Source organism: Macaca thibetana, chromosome 5 (genome assembly GCF_024542745.1).
Source record: "Macaca thibetana thibetana isolate TM-01 chromosome 5, ASM2454274v1, whole genome shotgun sequence".
Taxonomy (NCBI): Eukaryota; Metazoa; Chordata; class Mammalia; order Primates; family Cercopithecidae; genus Macaca; species Macaca thibetana.
The window spans coordinates 76486120-76507281 of NC_065582.1; the positions used below are offsets into that span (position 1 = coordinate 76486120).

Genomic DNA, 21162 nt, shown 5'->3' on the forward strand with positions numbered 1-21162 from the left:
TATGAATATTGTTAATGTAGTCATAATACTAATAATTATAGTTAGTATTTGTTGAACATTATAACTAGACTTTGTGCTAAAACCTTTTAGATATGTTTCCTTTAATCTCTACAACTGATTTTTTATAATCTAAAAAAAAAAAAAAACCTGATTTTTATAGATTAAGAGTGCAGTGCAGAAAGGTTAAGTAACTTGCTCATGTTCATAGAGTTACAGTGGTAGGAAGGCTGAGATTTGATCCCAGGAGGTGATTCTAGAGTCTAATTCTACTACATGATTTTTCCATAGGCAGAGGTCTACTGTGGGAAATTTTTTGTGACATATTCTCATTTAAGTATAATATTCTGTCACCTAAAAACAGAACTACCATTCAACCCAAGAGAACTATAACTAGGTATATACCCAAAGGAATATAAGTTGTTCTGCCATAAAGACACATGCATGTGTATGTTCGTTGTAGCACTATTCATAGTATCAAAGACACGGAATCAACCTAAATGCCCATCAGTGATAGACTGGATAAAGAAAACGAGATACAAATATACCATGATGTACAGCCATAAAAAAGAATGAGATCATGTTCCTTTACAGGAATATGAATGGAGCTGGAGGCCATTATCCTTAGCAAACTAATGCAGGAACATAGAAGACCAAATATTACATGTTCTCACATGTAAGTGGGAGCTAAATGATGAGAATGCATGGACACAGAGGGGAACAACAGACACTGGGGCCTACTGAAGGACGCAGATAGGGTAGGAGGAGGAAGAGGATCAGAAAAAAATAATGGGTACTAGGCTTAATACTTGGGTGATGAAGTAATCTGTATAATAAACCCCCATGACACAAGTTTACCTGTATAACAAACCTGCACATGTACCCCTGAACTTAAAAGTTAAAAATAAGTAGGTAAATAAGGTATTCTGTCAAATATGTAGTTTGTGTTTTTCCTCTCAAAGAGGAAAAAGCATAGAAAGAGAACTAAAGGCATATTTTAGTGAAGAATTAGGATATTAAAGTTGGTCATTCTGGGTTCATTTCCCAGTTCTAAATACTTCCTGGCCCACCTAAATTCTATATCTAACTTCCCTGATGTAAAATGTAGATCACAGACAGGCTTTACTTACAGGGTCGGTCTGAAGGTTAGAAATAACTTTAGTAAAATGCCTAGCAGTTTTAGTTAGTATAGTGATTCTTTTTTTTTTTTTTTTTGAGATGGAGTCTCCCTCTGTTGCCCAGGCTGGAGTGTAGTGGCACAATCTCGGCTCACTGCAGCCTCTGCCTCCTGGGTTCAAGTGATTCTCCTTCCTCAGCCTCCCGAGTAGCTGAGATTACAGGTGTGCGCCACCATACCCAACTAATTTTTTGTATTTTTAGTAGAGATGGGGTTTTACCATGTTGACTGGGCTGGTCTTGAACTCCTGAACTCAAGTGATCCACGTGCCTTGGCCTCCTAAAGTGCTGGGATTACAGGCATGAGCCACCACACCTGGCCTAGTACAGTGATTCTAAATGTGTTAAAATGCATACTATGATGATGATGATGTTTAATTTTGGCCATAGGATTTAATTCGTTTTGAAATTTTACGTGACATCAGTAGTGGTTATGATACTTTTATATATTTTCAGAAGGGTCTAGGAGAATCAGTATCTTAGTATATGGTTTGATTGGTGGTAACTACTATTATTTCATCTTAAAAATCATTTCGGGCCAGGCGCGCTGGCTCACGCCTGTAATTCCATCACTTTGGGAGGCCGAGGCGGGCGGATCACCTGACGTCAGGAGTTCAGGACCAGCCTGACCAACATGGAGAAACCCCTTCTCTACTAAAAATACACAAAATTAGCTGGACGTGGTGGCGCATGCCTGCAATCCTAGCTACTCAGGAGGCTGAGGTAGGGGAATCACTTGAACCCGGGAGGCGGAAGTTCAGTGAGCTGAGATTGCACTGTTGCACTCCAGACTGGGCAATAAGAGCAAAACTCCGTCTCAAAAAAAAAAAAAAAAAAAAAAATCATTTCATTAGTAAAATATTAATCTGATACAGATTTTTTGTATTTTCAAATTAGGTTGATAATTTTTTATTTTTATTTTTGAGATGGGGTTTCGCTCTTGTTGCCCAGGCTAGAGTGCAATGGCGTGATCTCACCTCACCACAACCTCCGCCTCCTGGGTTCAAGTGATTCTCCTGCCTCAGCCTCCCAAGTGACTGGGATTACAGGCATGCACCACCACACCCTGCTAATTTTTTTTGTATTATTAGTCGAGACAGGGTTTCACCATGTTGGTCAGGCTGGTCTCAAACTCCCAACCTCAGGTGATCCGCCCGCCTCGGTCTCCCAAAGTGCTGGGATTACAAGCATGAGCCGCTGTGCCTAGCGATAATCTTATTTTTATGCTGCAGTCAGAGGTGGTGGCAAGTACTACATTTACTCATTAATGTGATTAAAATGCATTTTTAGAATATGATTATTTAAGCAACTGTAATGATTTATAATAATGTTTAATTTGTGATAATTATGAGTATCTTATTCATTTAAAGATATATAGTTGGTAATAACTCTAATTTTTGAAAAGTTACACTTAGTTGTATGGATTCTAAGTGAATTGCTTGAGAGGAGGCATTTTTTTCTCATCTTTGTATCCCTAGTATGTAACAAGGGGCCTCATGTAAGTCCCCAGTATGTAATATTTATTTACTAATTTAATTTTGTTTTTAGAGACATTGTCTCACTCTGTCATCCAGGCTGGAGTACAGTAGTGTGATCATAGCTTACCGCAGCCTCAAACTCCTGGGCTCAAGGGATCCTTCCACCTCAGCCTTTCAAGTAGCTGACACTATAGCAACATGCCACCATGCCTGGCTAATTTTTTTTTTTTTTTTTTTTTTTTGAGACAGAGTCTCACTCTGTCACCTAGGCTAGAGAGCAGTGTTGTGATAACCGCTCACTGCAGTCTTGACCTCCTAGGCTCAAATCATCCTCCCACCCCATCCCCCCAAATAGCTGGGACTATAGGTGCATGCCACCATACATGGCTAATTTTTTAAAAAGTTTTTTGTAGAGACGGGTCTTGCTATGTTGACTAGGGTGGTCTTGACCTCCTGGCTTCAAGCATTCCCCCTGTCTTGGTGTCTGAAGTGCTGGGATTACAGGCATAAGCCATCCCATCCAGTCCGGGCTAATTTAAAATAAAATTTTTTTGTAGGGACAGGATCTGAATATTTTGTTCAGGCTGGTCTCAAACTCTTGGCTTCAAGCAATCCTCTTGCCTTGGTCTCCCAAAGTCTTGCGATTACAGGTGTGAGCTACCACACCTAGCTCTAATATGTGTTGTTGAATAAACAAATTAGAGAAATTAAAAAATTATATTATTGTCCTTTTTTGTGCTTATTGATAGTTAACGAGTACATAATAAAAAATAATTGAAGACTTTAGTTACTGATTTATTCATTCAACACCTATTTATTGAATACCCATTGTGTCTTAGTGCTAGTGAGCATCCTGGAATACATAGATAATCAAATAATTAGATGTATGTGATTTTGACATTTATTCTTTTAGGTGAAACCTGGAGATGACTTAGAAAGTGATCGATACTTAATCACAGTTGAAGAGGTTAAAGTTGCTGGAGCCATAGGTATTGTTAAGCAGAATGTCAATAAAGAAGCACCAGAGTTAAATTCAAGGAGATTTATATCCTCTGGCCAATCTCGTGGATGTCAGCCCTCTGGCTTAAAAAGGAAGTTTACTGTAAGTTTTACTGTGGAAAATAATACAACAAAATATATTTATTAAATTGTCTCAAAAAGTAGTGAATTTCGAAGTTATCGTACTCTGTCGTTCAAAGGGCACTTCATAGTATACTTAGGTAGAAAGGAAATAAACCCTACTTTGAAAAATCTTATTACAAATGAATGTACTTTAACAAACTTTAAATCTGAAATATTACTTTACCTTAGGCAAAGCAGAAACGCTCCTTCGTCTTTTTTTTTTTTCTTAGCCAGTTCACTTCACATTTCCTTTATGGGTAATGGTACAGCTAACAGTTATTTTAATATTTTCAGGATTTTCAAGGACCACGTCAGGTTCCGAAGAAAATGGTTATTACAGAAAGTGGTGAATCAGCTGCATCACATGACGCTAAGAAACCTGGCTCCACTATTTTTTCTCCATTCTACAGCATGCCTCCTTTGTTTCCTACTGTTGGCAATAAAGATGTAAATAATATACTGGCAGACCCTGAGAACATTGTGACTTACAAGAACAGAGAGAGAAATGCCATGGATTTTTCTTCAGTTTTTTCTCCATCCTTCCAGATTAACCCAGAAGTGCTGTGTGAAGAAAAGTATTTTTGCTCTCCTATCAATTCTGGAAATAAGCTTTCAGACTCTTTACTGACCAATGAGCCTGTGAAAAGAGATAGTTTAGCATCTCACTGTTCAGGAGTTTCACAAAACATCAGAAGCAAAGCACAGATATTAGCTCTTCTGAAGTCTGAATCATCTAGTACATGTGAGGAACTAAATTCTGAGATGACAGAGCATTTTCCTCAAAAACAACCACAGGGAAATTTAAAAATTGCTACTAAACCGAAGCACCTAATTCAACAGGAAGAGTGTGCTGAGATGAAGAGCACAGAAAATTTATACTACCAGTATCAATCAGAAAATACCATGAGAAATAAAAGCCGGTGGGCCATGTATTTATCCTCACAGAGTTCACCTATACGTTCTACTGTAGATGGGAATGATACAGAAAGGAAAACCAAGGCCCAGGAAGATGATATAAATTATAATTTGAAAGACCTTTCATTACAAAAAAATACACAGTTCTTTGAAACATGTGTTGAAGAGGGGAAAAAGTATAATGTAGACAAGTCAGTCGGTAATAATGATCAATCCTGGAATCAGGAAGTAAAATTAGAAATTCCTTCATTCAGTGAAAGCAATAGCTTACAGATTACCTGTAGCAGTGCAGAAAATGATAGTACATTGTCAGAATCTGACATTCAAGAAGATAATAAAATATCTTTTAATCAAAATGACAAGGTCTGCATTAAAGGATCAGTTCTCATTAAAGAAAATGCTCAGGAGGTAAATACATGTGGAACACCAGAAAAGGAGTATGAACAATCAGAGTCATCTCTGCCAGAACTGAAACATCTCCAAGTTGAATTTAGTAATAATTCTAGAATCTCTGATGACATTACAGACGTGATTTCTGAAAGTAAAATGGATAATGAAAGTCTTAATAGTATTCATGAATCACTGAGTAATGTAACACAACCATTTTTGGAGGTAACTTTTAATCTGAACAATTTTGAGACCAGTGACACTGAGGAGGAATCACAGGAAAGCAACAAAATTTCCCAGGATTCAGAGAGTTGGGTAAAGGACATTTTGGTTAATGATGGCAATTCATGTGTTCAGAAGAGGTCTGAGAATACAAACTGTGAAGAGATTGAGGGTAAACATTTGCCACTCTTAACATCTGTTAGTGGCAAACCTACAGTGACATTTCCTGTTAAAGAGACTCTGCCATCACAGTTTTGTGATAAAACTTATGTGGGTTTTGACATGAGAATTTGTAAAGCTGAAAACACTAGAAAAGAAATAGAGGAGCATAGTGACACATTGAGCAATTTTGAATCTTTCAAGTGGACTGATGCTGTACACATAGATAATAAAGAAGATTCTAATAAACCTATTCAAGAAGTCAGAAATAACTATGATTTTGCTTTACTCCCAAATAAATCTAAAGGTATAAACATGAATTTACATATTCTTCATATTCAAAATCAGATTGCTGAAAACAGTAATCTATTTTCAGAAGATGCTCAACCTCAGCATTTTATTTTGGGAAATGACTTAGACAAAAATGTTGAACATGTTTTACCCTCAACTTCTAGTAGTGACAACAGTGTCCAACTATTAAATACCAATCAGAATCACTCTGAATGTATTGAACTTGATAAATCAAATACCCACATTTCCAATTCTTTGTTTTACCCACTGGGAAAAAAGCATCTTATTTCCAAAGACACAGAAGCACATATATCTGAACCTGAAGATTTGGGAAAGATTAGAAGTCCACCCCCTGACCATGTTGAGGTTGAAACTGCCAGAGAAGGCAAACAATACTGGAATCCTAGAAATTCTTCAGAACTTTCTGGATTAGTAAATACCATTTCTATTTTAAAGTCACTATCTGAACACAGTACTGCTTTAGACAGTTTGGAAATATTGAGAAAGAAAAATACTGTCTTTCAGCAAGGAACTCAACAGACATATGAGCCAGATAGCAGTCCTGAAGGTTAGAATTGTGTGTCTATTTTGGATTGTTTTCTTTATAGCTCAAAGAGCTATAAAGAAAGAAGATAATAGCTCTGGGTGCTACATTAAAGAATTATATAATGTTTAAATAGGTAACACATGTACTTTGTAAAACCAATGTTAATAGAGAATAATACCAATGAAAAGTCCCCATCCAACCATATCCCTCAGTCTACCCTTCAGAATTAGCTACAGTTTTCGTCTAGGATATCCTTCCATAAATATTCTATGCATGTATAAGCATATATTGGCACATTTAAGTTAATATATGTCAAAAAATGTACATATATATGTATGTATATGTGTGTATATGTCTCTTTTTTTTTTTTTTTGAGACAGTCTCACTCTGTCACCCAGGCCGGAGTGACTCACTGCAGCCTCTGCCTCCCAAGTAGTTGGGATTACAGGCATGCACCACCATGCTTAGCTAATTACATCTATTCTTATTATTCATTTTTGGACAGGTACTAGGGAATACATTTTTTTTTTAAAGTGAGTTCATATTGATACCTCTAATTCCAATCCTGTACCACAGAGTTCTTTTCCCTCTTTCCTCTGTTCCATAATTGTGTCTGTCTTTTTTTTTTTTTTAAGGACAGAGTTTCACTCTTGTTACCCAGGCTGGAGTGCAATGGTACGATCTCAGCTCACTGCATCCTCCACCTCCTGGGTTCAAGCGATTCTCCTGCCTCAGTTTTACAGATACTTCAAAGTTCTCTTTATAGGAGTTAATCATTTCTCATTCCCATGAGTAATGTATGAGACTGGGTGTTTCTCCACAGCCTTGCCAATAGTGTATTGCCCAGCTTTTGAATGTTTGCCAATCTGATAGATGAGAAATGGCTTTTCAGTGTATTTTTTATTTATTTTATTTATTTATTTTTATTTTTATTATTTTTATTTTTGAGACGGAGTTTCACTCTTGTCCAGGCTGAAGTGCAGTGACGTGATCTCAGCTCACTGCAAACTCCGCCTCCCAGGTTCAAGTGATTCTCCTGCCTCAGCTGGGATTACAGGTGTGTCTACCACACCTGGCTAATTGTGTATTCTTAGTGGAGATGGTTTCACCATGTTGGTCAAGCTGGTCTCAAACTTCTGACCTCAAGTGATCCACCCACATCGGCCTCCCAAAGTGCTGGCATTACAGGCATGAGCCATCACTTCTGACCTTTTCAGTGTTATTTTAAATTTGTGTTTTTACTACTACAGGTGAAATTGAGCATCTTATATTTAAACATCATTTGTATATATTTTTCCATGAACTATCTTTTCTGTCTACCCTTTTGTCCAGCTTTTTAATAGATGTTGGCTTTTTAATTCTTGATTTGTAGAGTTCTTTATACATTAGAGATATTAGCCCTTTATGATATATGTTGTAAATGTTTTCTTTCAGTATGTGATTGATCTTTTGACTTTCCTTATGGTACACTGGCAACAGCATTGTATTTTAAAGAATATGATAGTAAATAATATACATTTGAATGTAAATGAACAGTGCACTACTTTCAAAAGGTAAAATTGAACTTTGAGTATCTCATGTGATTCTTGAGAAAAATATACATAACTTATTGTACCTACTAAAATGGTTATTTGAAATGTAGTTAAGTTTGAAGATAATTGTTAGTTTGTTTTCTAAAATATTAAAAGTAAGTAGCCAGACATGGTGGCTCATGCCTGTAGTCCCAGCACTTTGGGAGGCCGAGGTGGGTGGGTCACCTGAGGTCAGGAGTTCGAGACCAGTCTGGCCAACATGATGAAACCCTGTCTCTACTAAAAATACAAAAAATTAGATGGGCATTGTGGCAGGCACCTGTAATCCCAGCTACTCGGGAGGCTGAGGCAGGAGAATAATTTGAACCCGGTAGGTAGAGGTTGCAGTGAGCCGAAATTGCGCCATTGCACTTCTGGGCAACAAGAGTGAAACTCCCATCTCAAAAAAAAAAAAAAAAAAAGTAAAAAGCTTTAATGAAAAATAAATATGAGTAGATAAAGTTATATGATACCATATAAGAACATAAAGTTCTAGTGTGAAGATTTAGGGATTATAGAATTTAGTTTTGAAGGCCAGGTGGTGGCTCACACCTATAATCCCAGCACTCTGGGAGGCTGAGGTGGGCAGATCACCAGAGGTCAGGAGTTCAAGATTAGCCTGGCCAACATGGTGAAACCCCATCTCTAATAAAATATATAAAAATTAGTCGGGTGTGGTGGTGGGGACCTGTAATCTTAGCTACTGGGAGGCTGAGGCAGGAGAATAGCTTGAACCTATGAGGTGGAAGTTGCAGTGAGTAGAGATTGTGTCACTGCACTTTAGCCTGGGTGACAGAGCAAGACTCCATCTGAAAAAAAAAACACATTAGTTTGGGAAACCAACTTGTTTCTCTCATCAAGTTGGAAAGAAAATTACAGTTGATTCTGATGATTTGCAATAGTTCTGTGAAGTCACTGCAAACACATAATTAGTCAACAGTAAACCTTGCTCCTATGGGAAATACAGGGTTAGGTTCCTGCAAGCCTGTGGTCAGAACATTTTCATTAATTTGTGAATACATAACCTTGTTTTATGTATGTTTCTGCTTAAAGAACCTTATTTAATATATATTATTGATTCATTAACATTGAACTCATAGCCAACAGCCATGTAACTTACCTGTAAAAAACTTACCTAACACACTCATAAGGAATATAACAGTCTTCTTGCCCTTGGGAACACTAGATGGCACTATTCTTAGGGGACTTTTTTTTTTTTTTTTTTTTTGACAAAGAGTCTCAGTTTATTGCCTGGGCTGGAGTGCAGTGGGGCGATCTTGGCTCACTGCAACCTCCGCCTCCTGGGTTCAAGTAATTCTTCCACTTCAGCCTCCTGAAGAGCTGGGACTACAGGCGTGTGCCACCATACCCAGCTAATTTTTATTTTTTTATTAGAGATGGGGTTTGGCTATGTTGGCCAGGCTGGTTTGAACTGACCTCAGGTGATCCGCCCACCTCAGCCTCCCAAAGTGCTGGGATTATAGACGTGAGCCACGGCACCTGGCCTCTTTGGGGACATTTTAAGTAGTGAAGTTACCAATAAATAGCACAAAAATGAAAAATGTGGCACCAAATGGCCATGAAAAAGATAATTGTTTACAACATAAGCTAAAACAAGAAGCCAGAGTGTTGCCTTGAGAACATGCGTTTCAGGCAATTCGTTTTTTGCTGCTTTATGTATGTCTGCAAATGACCATGAAAGTATAGCAAATACTGATTTAGGGGTTACAAATAAACTTTAGGGAGTAGGTAGAATCCATGAGTAATGATCGACTAAATTCGCTTTTTTGATATAAATATATTTCTCTAAAAAGAATTAAGTTGGTTTCTTGAGACAGTTTGAGAAGATTGAATCACGAGGGTATAACGTACTTTTATGACGTTTAAAGCAAAATTAGAGAAGAATAACTTTTGCTACCAATTTAGAATGTGTGAAAGTGTTAAAATTCTAAATTTTTTGTGAGATAATTGTATATAGCTTAGAAATGTTAATTTAGAATGTTTTTCTGGAGCAAAGGCAGTAAAGGAAAACAACATCAATTTTCATCCAGTGTTTTTAAAAAACTTTTTAGAAATGTCAAGTTCCAAAATTATTGTTTATTTTATTTTATTCTGAATTTTAGCAGGAAAATAATGAAATCATAAATAGCAATAGCCTAAAAATGAAGTTTACACTAGTTATAGCTATGATTTTTTGCCGTAATTATCACTTAAAATTAGTCTTTTTGTGATTTTAGAAGAGAGAGATGATTGAATATGTACTTTTTTTAAGAAAAAAAATTCTATTTTTAAATGGATACCTGATAAGGTGGCAAAACTAGCCACTCTGCACTCCTTTCCATTCTGCAGACTTGCCAAGTTTTCTGCTGTTTTGTATTCAGCCTTTTACTCGAACACTTTTACCCTTGTCATAGCTGAATTTTTTCTTCAAGTCTCAACTTAAATGTTACTTCCCATGAGAAACTTTTCCAATTCCTGTGTCAAAAATCGTTCTGTATCATATCACTGTTCAATGAGATACCCTTTTGTATCATAATCTGAATTTATCTGGCTTAGTTATTTGTCTTTTGTGTCTATCTTTTTTCAAGGAATTTTTTTTTGTCATGTTCACTGCTATGTCCCTAGTGCTTGGCACACTGCACTTGGAAAATAATTGTTGAGTGAATTTTTTAGAATATAGAATTTTTTTCTTAAGCCATAGTAAAAATGGGTTTAAGATAGACTAGAAATAGCATGAAGTGCTGTTTTTTTTTTTGTTTGTTTGAGACATGGTCTCACTGTCACCCAGGCTGGAGTGCAGTGGCGCAACCTTAGTTCACTGGAACCTCTACCTCCTGAGTTCAAGTGATTCTCCTGCCTCAGCTTCCCGAGTAGCTGGGATTACAGTTGTGCACCACCATGTCTGGTTAATTTTTGTATTTTTAGTAGAGACAAGGTCTCACCATGTTGGCCACACTGGTCTTGAAATCCTGGCCTCAAGTGATCTGCCTGCCTTGGCCTCCTAAAGCACTGGGATTACAGCCTTGAGCCACCATGCCTGACTCGGTTTTTCTTGTCTATGTTTGCACATAGCAACAGTATATTGGGAGTCGTGACTTTCTTGTTCCTCATAGTTGTCCAGTACTTCATTTTTAGCATTTTTAGCATAGGTTATTAACTATTGGGTTAGTTTTTATTTTTTAATTAGTGTAAAAAAGGAGTACAAGGAAACATTCCTACTATTGACTTAGAAAGTAAAAAGGCTTTCATTCTAAATATTTTTAAATTTTTATTATAAAAATGTTTTAGTCTAAACAACAGTACAGTGAATCCTCAAATGCTAGTTTCTAAATTGAACAATTAACCAAAATCGTCTGATCTTAAAATTTAAGTTATATTCCTTGCTTCATATTTAGGAATAAGTTAAATTTTAGAGTACTGCTATATATAACAATGATATGATTATTTCTTTTCTCCATTACAGTGAGGAAACCCTTTATTACAGTAGTTTCACCAAAGTCTCCTCATCTGCACAAGGATTCTCAACAGGTACAGGTTTTTTCTCTAAGAGTATGTTCTTTTATTTTGATAAGAACTTTCTATAATTTGTAATAGAATTATAGTAATACAGTCCTAGGCTATCTTGGTTCATGACTCCTCCTGTATCTAATTTTTTCATTGCCTTCCTCAGCCAGAAGAAATACCTAACAGTTGCATTTATTATGTAGTTAGTAGTATTAAGCAACTCAAGTATTTCCTATGTTAGCATTTTGTTTGTTAAAAAACACAGTTACATGGCTCGGTGCGGGGGCTCACGCTTGTAATCCCAGCACTTTGGGAGGCCGAGGCAGGCAGATCACCTGAGGTCAGGAGTTTGAGATCAGTCTAGCCAATGTGGTGAAACCCCGTCTCTACTAAAAATACAAAAATTAGCCAGGCATGGTGGCATGTGCCTATAATCTCAGCTACTCAGGAGGCTGAGGCAGGAGAATCACTTGAACCCGGGAGGCGGAGGTTGCAGTGAGCCGAGATCGCACCATTGTACTCCAGCCTGGGCAATAAGAGTGAGACTCCATCTCAAAAAAACAAAAACAAAAACAAAAAAAACCCCACAGTTACTAATGGAATGTGTACCTCTGTTGGGCACTATATGACTTCTCAAACCTTGGAATAGATTAGGTAACACCACCTTGTTTCTTGTTACACATTGATTTTCTCGTGATAATTGCTTTTTATCATAGCAGTTTCTCAGAACTCAGCTTCACAAAGGCGTGATGGCGATGTCATTGAAAGAAATGTAGCAAGATCTGATATAGAAACAGACCTGGAGTTAGTAGTTCATTAGGTGTCAGACAGATGTCAGGTGACACTGTTTCCCTACATGTAAAACACCTTGTGGAGTTCCTGTGAGTTCATTGTGCCACCTCAGAGTACCTTGTTGCACAGTTTGGGAACCATGGTAGTTATATAAAAAATAATAGCTCTAATTAGGATGAATTGAAATTCTAGGATAAATCATCTAGAGGACTGTTTCTAACTCAATGGGGATGCCATTAGCACTTCTGGAGGGTCATTTCTTTCATTATATGGCACTGGTCTTTCTACAGACATGTTTGGAACAAAAGCAAGTAGAATGTTTCAGTTGCCTCCTTTTTATTTTTGTTTTTATTTTTTTTGAGCTGCAGTCTCTCTCTTTCGCCCAGGCTGGAGTGCAGTGGCACGATCTTGGCTCACTGCAGCCTCTACCTCCCAGTTTCAAGTGATTCTTCTGCCCCAGCCTCCCAAATAGCTGGGATTACAGGTGTGCACCACCACTCCCAGCTAATTTTTGTATTTTTAGTAGAGACGGAGTTTCACCATGTTGGCCAGGCTGGTCTCCAACTCCTGACCTCAAGTGATCCACCTGCCTCAGGCTGCCAAAGTGCTGGGATTACAGGCATGAGCCACTAGGCCTGGCCTCACTTGCTTCCTTTTTATATCTTTCTTTATTTTCTATGTTACTGGTCCTTTTTTCCCCTTTTAATAATCTTGATTTTTTTCTTTTTAAATATAGAAAACAGTGAAGAGAAAAATAAAACTTACCCTATTTCTCAGAATATTTATTAATGTTTCCAGATTTTTTTGTGTGTCCAGTTAAAAAAAATGATTAGATTGATGTATATAAATAGTTTTATATCCTTTCCCCTTAATATCGTCGTATTACCTCACATTATTAATAATTCTTCTTAAACATATGTTTTAAAAGTTATTTACCATCCATCCTATGGCTGTCTTGTGCTTTGGACAAACAGTTCTCTGTTTTGGGCATTTAAATAATTTCCAGCATTTTGCTATTATAAGTAACCCTTTAATAAATGTTTTTACACATAAATCATTGTTTGCATTTTAAGTTTTTCCTTAGATTTGATTCCAGAAGTAGAAGTAATTATTTGGAAGGCTAGGAACAACTTTCTTTCTTGGGTTCTTGATATTTTGTTTTTTTTTTTCTTTTCTTTCTTTTTTTTGAAACAGAGTCTTGCTCTATTGCTCAGGCTGGAATGCAGTGGTGTGATCTCGGCTCACTGCAATCTCTGCCTCCTGGGTTCAAGCGATTCTCCTGCCTTAGCTTCCTGGGTAGCTGGGACTACAGGCACACACCACCATGCACCAGCTAATTTTTGTATTTTTAGTAGAGATGGGGTTTTGCCATGTTTGCCAGGCTGGTCTCGAACTCCTGACTTCAGGTAATCCGCCTGCCTTGGCCTCCCAAAGTGCTGAGATTACAGGCATGAGCCACCGTGCCTGGCCATGATATTTTCAAATATAAAAATTTTAATGTTTTACAATTAGAATATTTATTTTACTTCATTTTTACTAGTACCCTTCCGAGCTTTTTAAATTCTTGCTAAGTGACAATACTGTTTTATCAGGATTTTACTTTTTATGTATTTTTTTTTTTCTAAAACAGGTTATTGCTCTGTTGCCCAGGCTGGACTGTAGTAGTGTGATTGGCTCCTGCAGCCTTGACCTCCTGGGCTCAAGCAGTTCTCCTGTCTCAGCCTCCTGAGTAGCTGGGACTACAGGTGCATGCCAGCACATAACTAACTTTTGTATTTTTTGTAGAGATGGGATTTCACTATGTTCCCCAGGCTAGTCTCAAACTCGTGGGCTCAAGCAGTCCTCCAACCCCAGCCTCTAAAGTGTTGGGATTAGAGGTGTGAGCCACAATGCCTGGCCAGTTTTTATTTCATATTAGTGATGGTGTTCTAGTATTTCTTTTTTTTTTCTTTTTGAGACGGAGTCTCACTCTTGTCGCCCAGACTGTAGTGCAGTGGCGCAATCTTGGCCCACTACAACCTCCTCCTCCCGGGTTCAAGCGATTCTCCTGCCTCAGCCTCCTGAGTAGCTGGGATGCACCACCACACCCAGCTAATTTTTGTGTTTTTAGTAGAGACAGGGTTTCACCATGTTGGCCAGGTTAGTCTTGAACTCTTGACCTCAGGTGATCCGCCCATCTCAGCCTCCCAAAGTGCTGGGATTACAGGCGTGAGCCACCACGCCCGGCCCTGGTATTTCTTAAGTCTAACCGAAATTTGTATTTTTGTTTTCTAAATTATTATTGCCTATTGGTTTATCTTAAATTAATATTCTCTTCCTAAGGTACTAAAAGAAGATGAAGTTGAACTAAGTGAACCACTTCAGTCTTTGCAGGTAAGTTATTTAAAATATAAATTAGCCACTAGAAGTGGTGGCTTACGCCTGTAATCCCAGCACTTCGAGAGGCTGAGGCGGGTGGATCATGAGGTCAGGAGATCGAGACCATCCTGGCTAACATGGTGAAACCCTGTCTCTACCAAACTACAAAAAATTAGTTGGGCGTGGTGGCAAGTACCTGTAGTCCCAGCTACTCGGAAGGCTGAGGCAGGAGAATGGCGTGAACCTGGGAGGCAGAGCTTACAGTGAGCTGATATGACACCACTGCACTCCAGCCTGGGCAACACAGTGAGACTCCGTATCAAAAAAAAAAAAAATTTGCCAAATTATATTTGTATATATAGGTATGGCGTGTAATTTTAAGTTTATAAATAAATTTAAGTTTGTCAGTTTTTGAAATCATTTGTAGTGATATTCATTTAGTATAAATGTACTATATGATCAATATAATTTGGTTAAATAACAAATTATTTACCATGAAGTTAGTTTGCAGATTTGCAAACATTACCAAACCTATGAGTCATTCACAATTACCCCTACAGCTCTGTTGCCTAAAACAGAACAAAATAAAAAGAAAACACCTGTATTATGGTTACTTGCCATTTTTCATTCTTATGTAACAACATTACACATATAAAATAATAAACAATTGGCAACTACAAAATTTAGCTTACAAATGATCACATTTTTGTCTTTTTTTCACTTGAAAAAATAAGGTTTAATTTTTTTTTTTTTTTGAGACAGAGTTTCACTCTTGTCACCCAGGCAGGAGTACAATGGCACGATCTCAGCTCACTGCAACCTCCGCCTCCCAGGTTCAAGCAATTCTTCTCCCTCAGCCTCCTGAGTAGCTGGGATGACAGGCATGTACCACCATGCCTCGCTAATTTTGTATTTTTTTAGTAGAGATGGGGTTTCTCCATGTTGGTCAGGCTGCTCTCGAACTCCCCACCTCAGGCGATCTGCCTGCCTCGGCCTCCCAAAGTGCTGGGTTTACAGGCGTGAGCCACCACGCCCGGCCTAGGTTTAAAATTTTTTAAGGACAGGTATCACAAAGTGTAAAGTACAGATAACACTATCACTATTTTTTCCCTTAGAATGAGTTGCCACTTAAATATCACATATTTTTTAAAAGTCTGTTGAAACTAGGAGCAGTGGCCTGTGCCTTTGATCCCAGTTACTTAGGAGGCTGAGGCAGGAGGATCATTTGAGCTGAGGAGATAGAGTCCAGCCTGGACCCCATAATGTGACATAGTGTTATCCCCCTCTTCTTAACAAGACAATAAAAATATGCTGTCATCCCATAGTAATGAAAAGGTCTCAATAATCTTTTGCAATAAAAATTATTTAAATCTGTTTTTAGCTTTAAAATAGGAGTACATTAGTATTTTTGTGATGGCTCTTTTTTTTTCTTTTTTCAGATGGGTTCTTACTCTGTCACCCAGACTAGAGTGCAGTGGCACAGTCACAGCTCACTGCAGCCTTGACCTCCAGTGCTCAAGCCATCCTCCTCCAGCCTCCCAAGTAGCTGGGACCACAGGTGCACAGTACTATGGCTGGATAATTATTTTTTATTTTTTTATTTTGTAGAAATGGAGTCTGACTATATTGTTCAGGCTGGTCTCAAACTCCTGGCCTCAAGTGATCCTCCAACCTCCGCCTCCCAAATGCTGGGATTATAGGCATGTTCCCAGCTTAATTTAATGGCTCTTCTTACTACAACTCTCTGAAACAACCTCTTTATGTATGTTAGTGATAGAAGGAACTTTGAAAACAGGATGTTCTTTGAAGATACCCTTAATGCCACTTCTGCTTCATTTTTAAAAGTATAATGAACTACACATTGCAAAAGAACTATTCCAGCAGAGAAGGTAGTATGCTAATTAATTCTGAAAACTGTATATTGGAAAATTGTAATTCTGGCTTGGCATAGCGGCTCACACCAGTAATCCCAACACTTTGGGAAGCCAAGACGGGAGTATCATTTGAGGCCAGGAGTTTGAGATCAGTCTGGACAATACAACGAGACTCCATCTCTAAAAACTTTTTTTAAAATAAAAATAATTAGGTAGCATGGTGGCACATGCCTGTAGTCCCAGTTACTCAGGAGATTGAAGCAGGAGGATTACTTGATCCTAGAGGTCAAGGCTGCAGTGAGCAACGATTGTGCCACTGCAGTCCAGCCTGGGTGACAGAACAAGACCCTGTCTCTAAAAAAAAAAGGAAAAGAAAATTCTAATTCTGAAATATAGGTTGAATATTTTTAAGAGCTAATTGTTTATTTGAAGAAATATACTAGTTTACCTCTTCAGTCTATTGGGAAAGTGTTCTTTCTCTGCATTTGTTAAACATTTAAACAATTGCTTTTGTAGTTGAATTCATTTTCTTTGTCCAAGTCATATGAAAAGTTATGGTTATTTCGTATATTACTTGATGAACTAAAAATGACTTGTTGCCGTTGTCAGTATGATGTGTTTTGTGATTGCTAGGAGATGATTCATTCTTCAAATAGTCAATTGCACTTTTTCAATTTTTCTTCCTTTCATTTCTTGCTAATTTTAAAATAGGTGATCTGCATTAACATAGTATTAGGTTTGACAGGTGATTTATTATGTACCTGGCATTTTTTTCTTTTTTTTTTTTTTGAGATGGAGTTTTGCTTTTGTTGGCCAGGCTAGACAATAGCGTGATCTCAGCTCACCAGAATCTCCGCCTCAAGGGTTCAAGCAATTCTCCTGCCTCAGCCTCCCGAGTAGCTGGGATTACGGGCACATGCCACCACGCCTGGCTAATTTTGTATTTTTAGTAGAGACAGGGTTTCTCCATGTTGGTCAGGCTGGTCTTGAACTCCCGACCTGAGGTGATCCGCCTGCCTTGGCCTCCCAAAGTGCTGGGATTACAGGTGTAAGACACTGCACCCGGCTGTACCTGGCATTTTTTTCTAGTGTTCAAAGATTTAATTAAAAATTTAAAATCAGAATTTTCTAACATGCTAAGTTTTAAAATTAATTTGCATAGTGACTTACCTGCTAAAGTACCCCTTTGCCAGGGAGAGATAGCTTGTATGTGTGTGTAGAGAGAAGCAAGATAGAGATGGCAAGTGTGTTTTCACAGGGCAAACTTGTTTTGTAATTATTTTCCCATCAAAATCATGAACCACCTGTGAAACTATTCTAGCTAACTAGATAACTTACTGGTATTTTATCCTAGTTCTCTTCCTTGGGAAGTAAAGAAGAGACTGCTTTTCTAGCTGTTATTCCTAAACAAATAAAGAGAAAAACCTGTGACCCTAAGGTAAAATTTGTGAAGAACATCAATTTCTTTTTTTTTTTTTTTTTTTTTTGAGACGGAGTCTCGCTGTGTCCCCCAGGCTGGAATACAGTGGCGCGATCTCGGCTCACTGCAAGCTTCGCCTCCCGGGTTCACGCCATTCTCCTGCCTCAGCCTCCTGAGTAGCTGGGACTACAGGCGCCCACTACCGCGCCCGGCTAATTTTTTGTATTTTTAGTAGAGACGGGGTTTCACCGTGGTCTCGATCTCCTGACCTTGTGATCCGCCCGCCTCGGCCTCCCAAAGTGCTGGGATTACAGGCGTGAGCCACCGCGCCTGGCCCAATTTCTTTAACCAACTATATTTTCTTCTCTTTTTTCTTTCTTTTTTTTAAAAAAAAAAAAACAACAACTAAACTATCAGAATTTTCACAGGCAGAAGGTTAGTAGCATAATAAATGGTTTTAAGAACAAGAAAAACTATTTAATGACTCCCGATCCCCTTTTTGGTCTTGAACTTTCTCTATACTACTAATGAACTAATAATATAGTGTTTAGATTATCCCTCCATACATGGGATACACTGGGGGTTGGACACAAAGCCATGTAGAGTACAATTAATGAATACTCCGTGGGGAAAAAAATGAGTATCTTTATACCCTTTAACTTATTATAGTCTATTCTACCACTTATACTTCTGAGTATATAGAAGTATATGTAACCAAGCTCTAAGTAGTGCTACCTATTCTATGTCAAAAATTAACAAAGACGACAGCATAAAAATGGATGGGTTTTGTAAATAGCAGTTCTACTACTAAAACCCAACACACCTCTGGAAAAGATCTACATGGCAGCATAGAAGGAAAGGTACCTATTTTGGCCAGGCATGGTGGCTCACACCTGTAATCCCAGTACTTTGGGAGGCCAAGGCGGGTGGATCACTTGAAGCCAGAAGTTCAAGACCAACCTGGCCAACATGGCAAAACCTTGTCTCTACTAAAAATACAAAAACTAGCCAGGTGTGGTGGTACACACCTGTAGTCCCAGATATTCTGGAGGCTGAGGCATGAGAATCACTTGAACTTGGGAGGTGGAGGTTGCAGTGAGCCAACATTGTGCCACTGCGCTCCAGCCTGGATGAGAGAACGAAACGCTGTCTCCAAAAAAAAAAAAAAAAAAAAAGGAAAGCAATGTACCTGTTTCCTTGTGGGGAGTATACATTACCCATCAGACAAAGCAGAAGCAGAAACATATAGAATCTTTAACAGTTGAGACTCATTTTTATTACAATGTTTATTTTTAAGTTCAGAAGAGTATTTTCCACCAAAGTCCTATTAAAGGGCATTTAAATTAGATTTTTCTTTCAAATGTGTGATGTACAGTTCTTCATTTTTTAATAAGAGTATATTCAATTATATATTACTGTCATTTTGTTAAAAATGAATTAATCCTTTATCTACATTCCTTTGACTCTCTTATCAGTCTTATTTTTCCACATTTCGGGTAGGCTTTACTTTGTGTGGAGTAAAAATCCTAGAACCCCCCAGGGGGCAGCAGAGAAAGCCATTTGAAGCCTGAAAACAGACTGAGTGAAAGAACCTCTCTAAGGAACATGTCTGCATTGGAATCACACTCTCAGGCCTTTGCTCTCAGAGCAGTAGGATGTCACATCTTTCTACTGAGAGGCAGAGAGTCCACCACCCATCCTGCAGTTGAGCCTGATATTTTACAAAACCCCTAAGTAAAGAGAAATGCTGTTTGCATTCTTTCTCATTCTTCCCTGTTACTGGCTGTTTATTGATTGCTTCCTGTATACCAAGTACACTGTTAAATATAGGTGGTACCTAGATGAAGAAAAAAGTCTCTGCTCTCAAGGGACTTACAGTACAGTTAGTATAGAAATAAGGAGAAACTTCATTGTAGTATGAAGTTGAAAGTCTATAACATGCAGTATTGTATGTAATGCATAGTTGTGTAATATATAATGGAAGCATAGAGAAACAACTAAATATTTCTGGCTTAGCCATTATTATACTCATCTTTATGCTTATAATAAAATTATACTTATTCATTTTTTCCCCCTCATTGGCTATGAATCATTTTTTTTTTTTTTTTTTTTTTTTTTAAGACGGAGTCTCTCTATGTCACCCAGGCTGGAGTGCAGTGGTGCGAAGTTGGCTCACTGCAACCTCCGCCTCCTTGGTTCAAGCAATTCTCTGGCCTCAGCCTCCCGAGTGGCTGGGATATAGGCACCTATCACCACGCCTGGCTAATTTTTTATATTTTTAGTAGAGATAGTGTTAGTCAGGCTGATCTTTAACTCCTGACCTCAAGTGATCTACCCACCTTGGCCTCCCAAAGTGCAGGAATTACAGACGTGAGCCACCATGCCCAGCCTAAATCATACTTTTTAATGTTGAAGTTAAATGCAGTTAAATCAATGTCCTTTGAATTTGTTACCCATACATATGTTTTAGGATAATAGGAGAATTTCCTGGTTTTCAGCATTAGTTCCTGGTAATTATTTATGTGTAATAAAAAGTGAATTATGTATTATGTTCTGTGTGTTTACTTTGTGAATATATGTGTCAATATATAGTTATGCAGTTCTTATTTTTAATGATTTATCTGTAGCCTGTTGAGTTTCAAGGACATCAAGTAAAAGGATCAGCTACTAGTGGTGTAATGGTCAGAGGACGCAGCTCACAGCTAGGATGCAGTCAGTTTCCAGATAGCACTGAGTATGAAAACTTTATGACAGAGACACCAGAGTTACCTAGCACGTGTATGCAGATTGACTTCTTGCAGGTAAAAATATTTTTATAGTTGCATTTTGCCAAATCATTTTCTTTATGTTAATACTACATTTTGTAAAAATAGCATAGTTGTTTGTACAGTTATAAGTTAAAAAGGAGTACAGTAAATTGACAAGAAGCATAATATCTCAAGTAAAACTAAATAACAAAAGTATTTTACTTGAAAGATACATTACCTTTTTAGGATTGGGAGTTTAATAGATTGTCACTTCAGAGAAGACTAGGAATTCATGACAAAAGCAAATAGGTAGATTACACAGAGAAATACTCATCTGTTTAACGTCTATTTCCCTTTTTATTAAAACAATACATATTAGAAGAAATAAAAAAAGCATAGTAAGCATAATACATACAGCAAATAAGTAAATCACCACAAAGTAAACATACTCATATAACCTCCACCTTTAACGAATAGAGCATTATCAGCACCCAAGAAGCTCTCCTTCTGTCCCTTTTCAATCACTACCCTTTTCCCTAAGATATCCACTGTCTTGACTTATAACCATCTATTAGTTTTGCTTTAAAACTTTATATAAATAG

The 21162-nt window shown here is 37.8% G+C and overlaps 1 protein-coding gene across 6 annotated transcripts in view; it reads left to right on the forward strand.

Annotated features, from left to right (window-relative positions):
• Positions 1–21162, forward strand: part of ZGRF1 (zinc finger GRF-type containing 1) — an 84836-nt gene that overhangs the window by 13055 nt on the left and 50619 nt on the right. For 4 of the 6 annotated variants that reach the window (XM_050791310.1, XM_050791313.1, XM_050791314.1 and 1 more), the window contains exons 5-9: positions 3565–3753; positions 4068–6315; positions 11329–11393; positions 14484–14534; positions 20441–20614. In XM_050791310.1, the coding sequence (XP_050647267.1) occupies positions 3565–3753; positions 4068–6315; positions 11329–11393; positions 14484–14534; positions 20441–20614 (2727 nt within the window). Of the gene's footprint in view, positions 1–3564; positions 3754–4067; positions 6316–11328; positions 11394–14483; positions 14535–17747; positions 17832–20440; positions 20615–21162 lie in introns of all 6 variants that reach the window. The other 2 variants (XM_050791315.1, XM_050791312.1) reach the window with 2 other exon arrangements.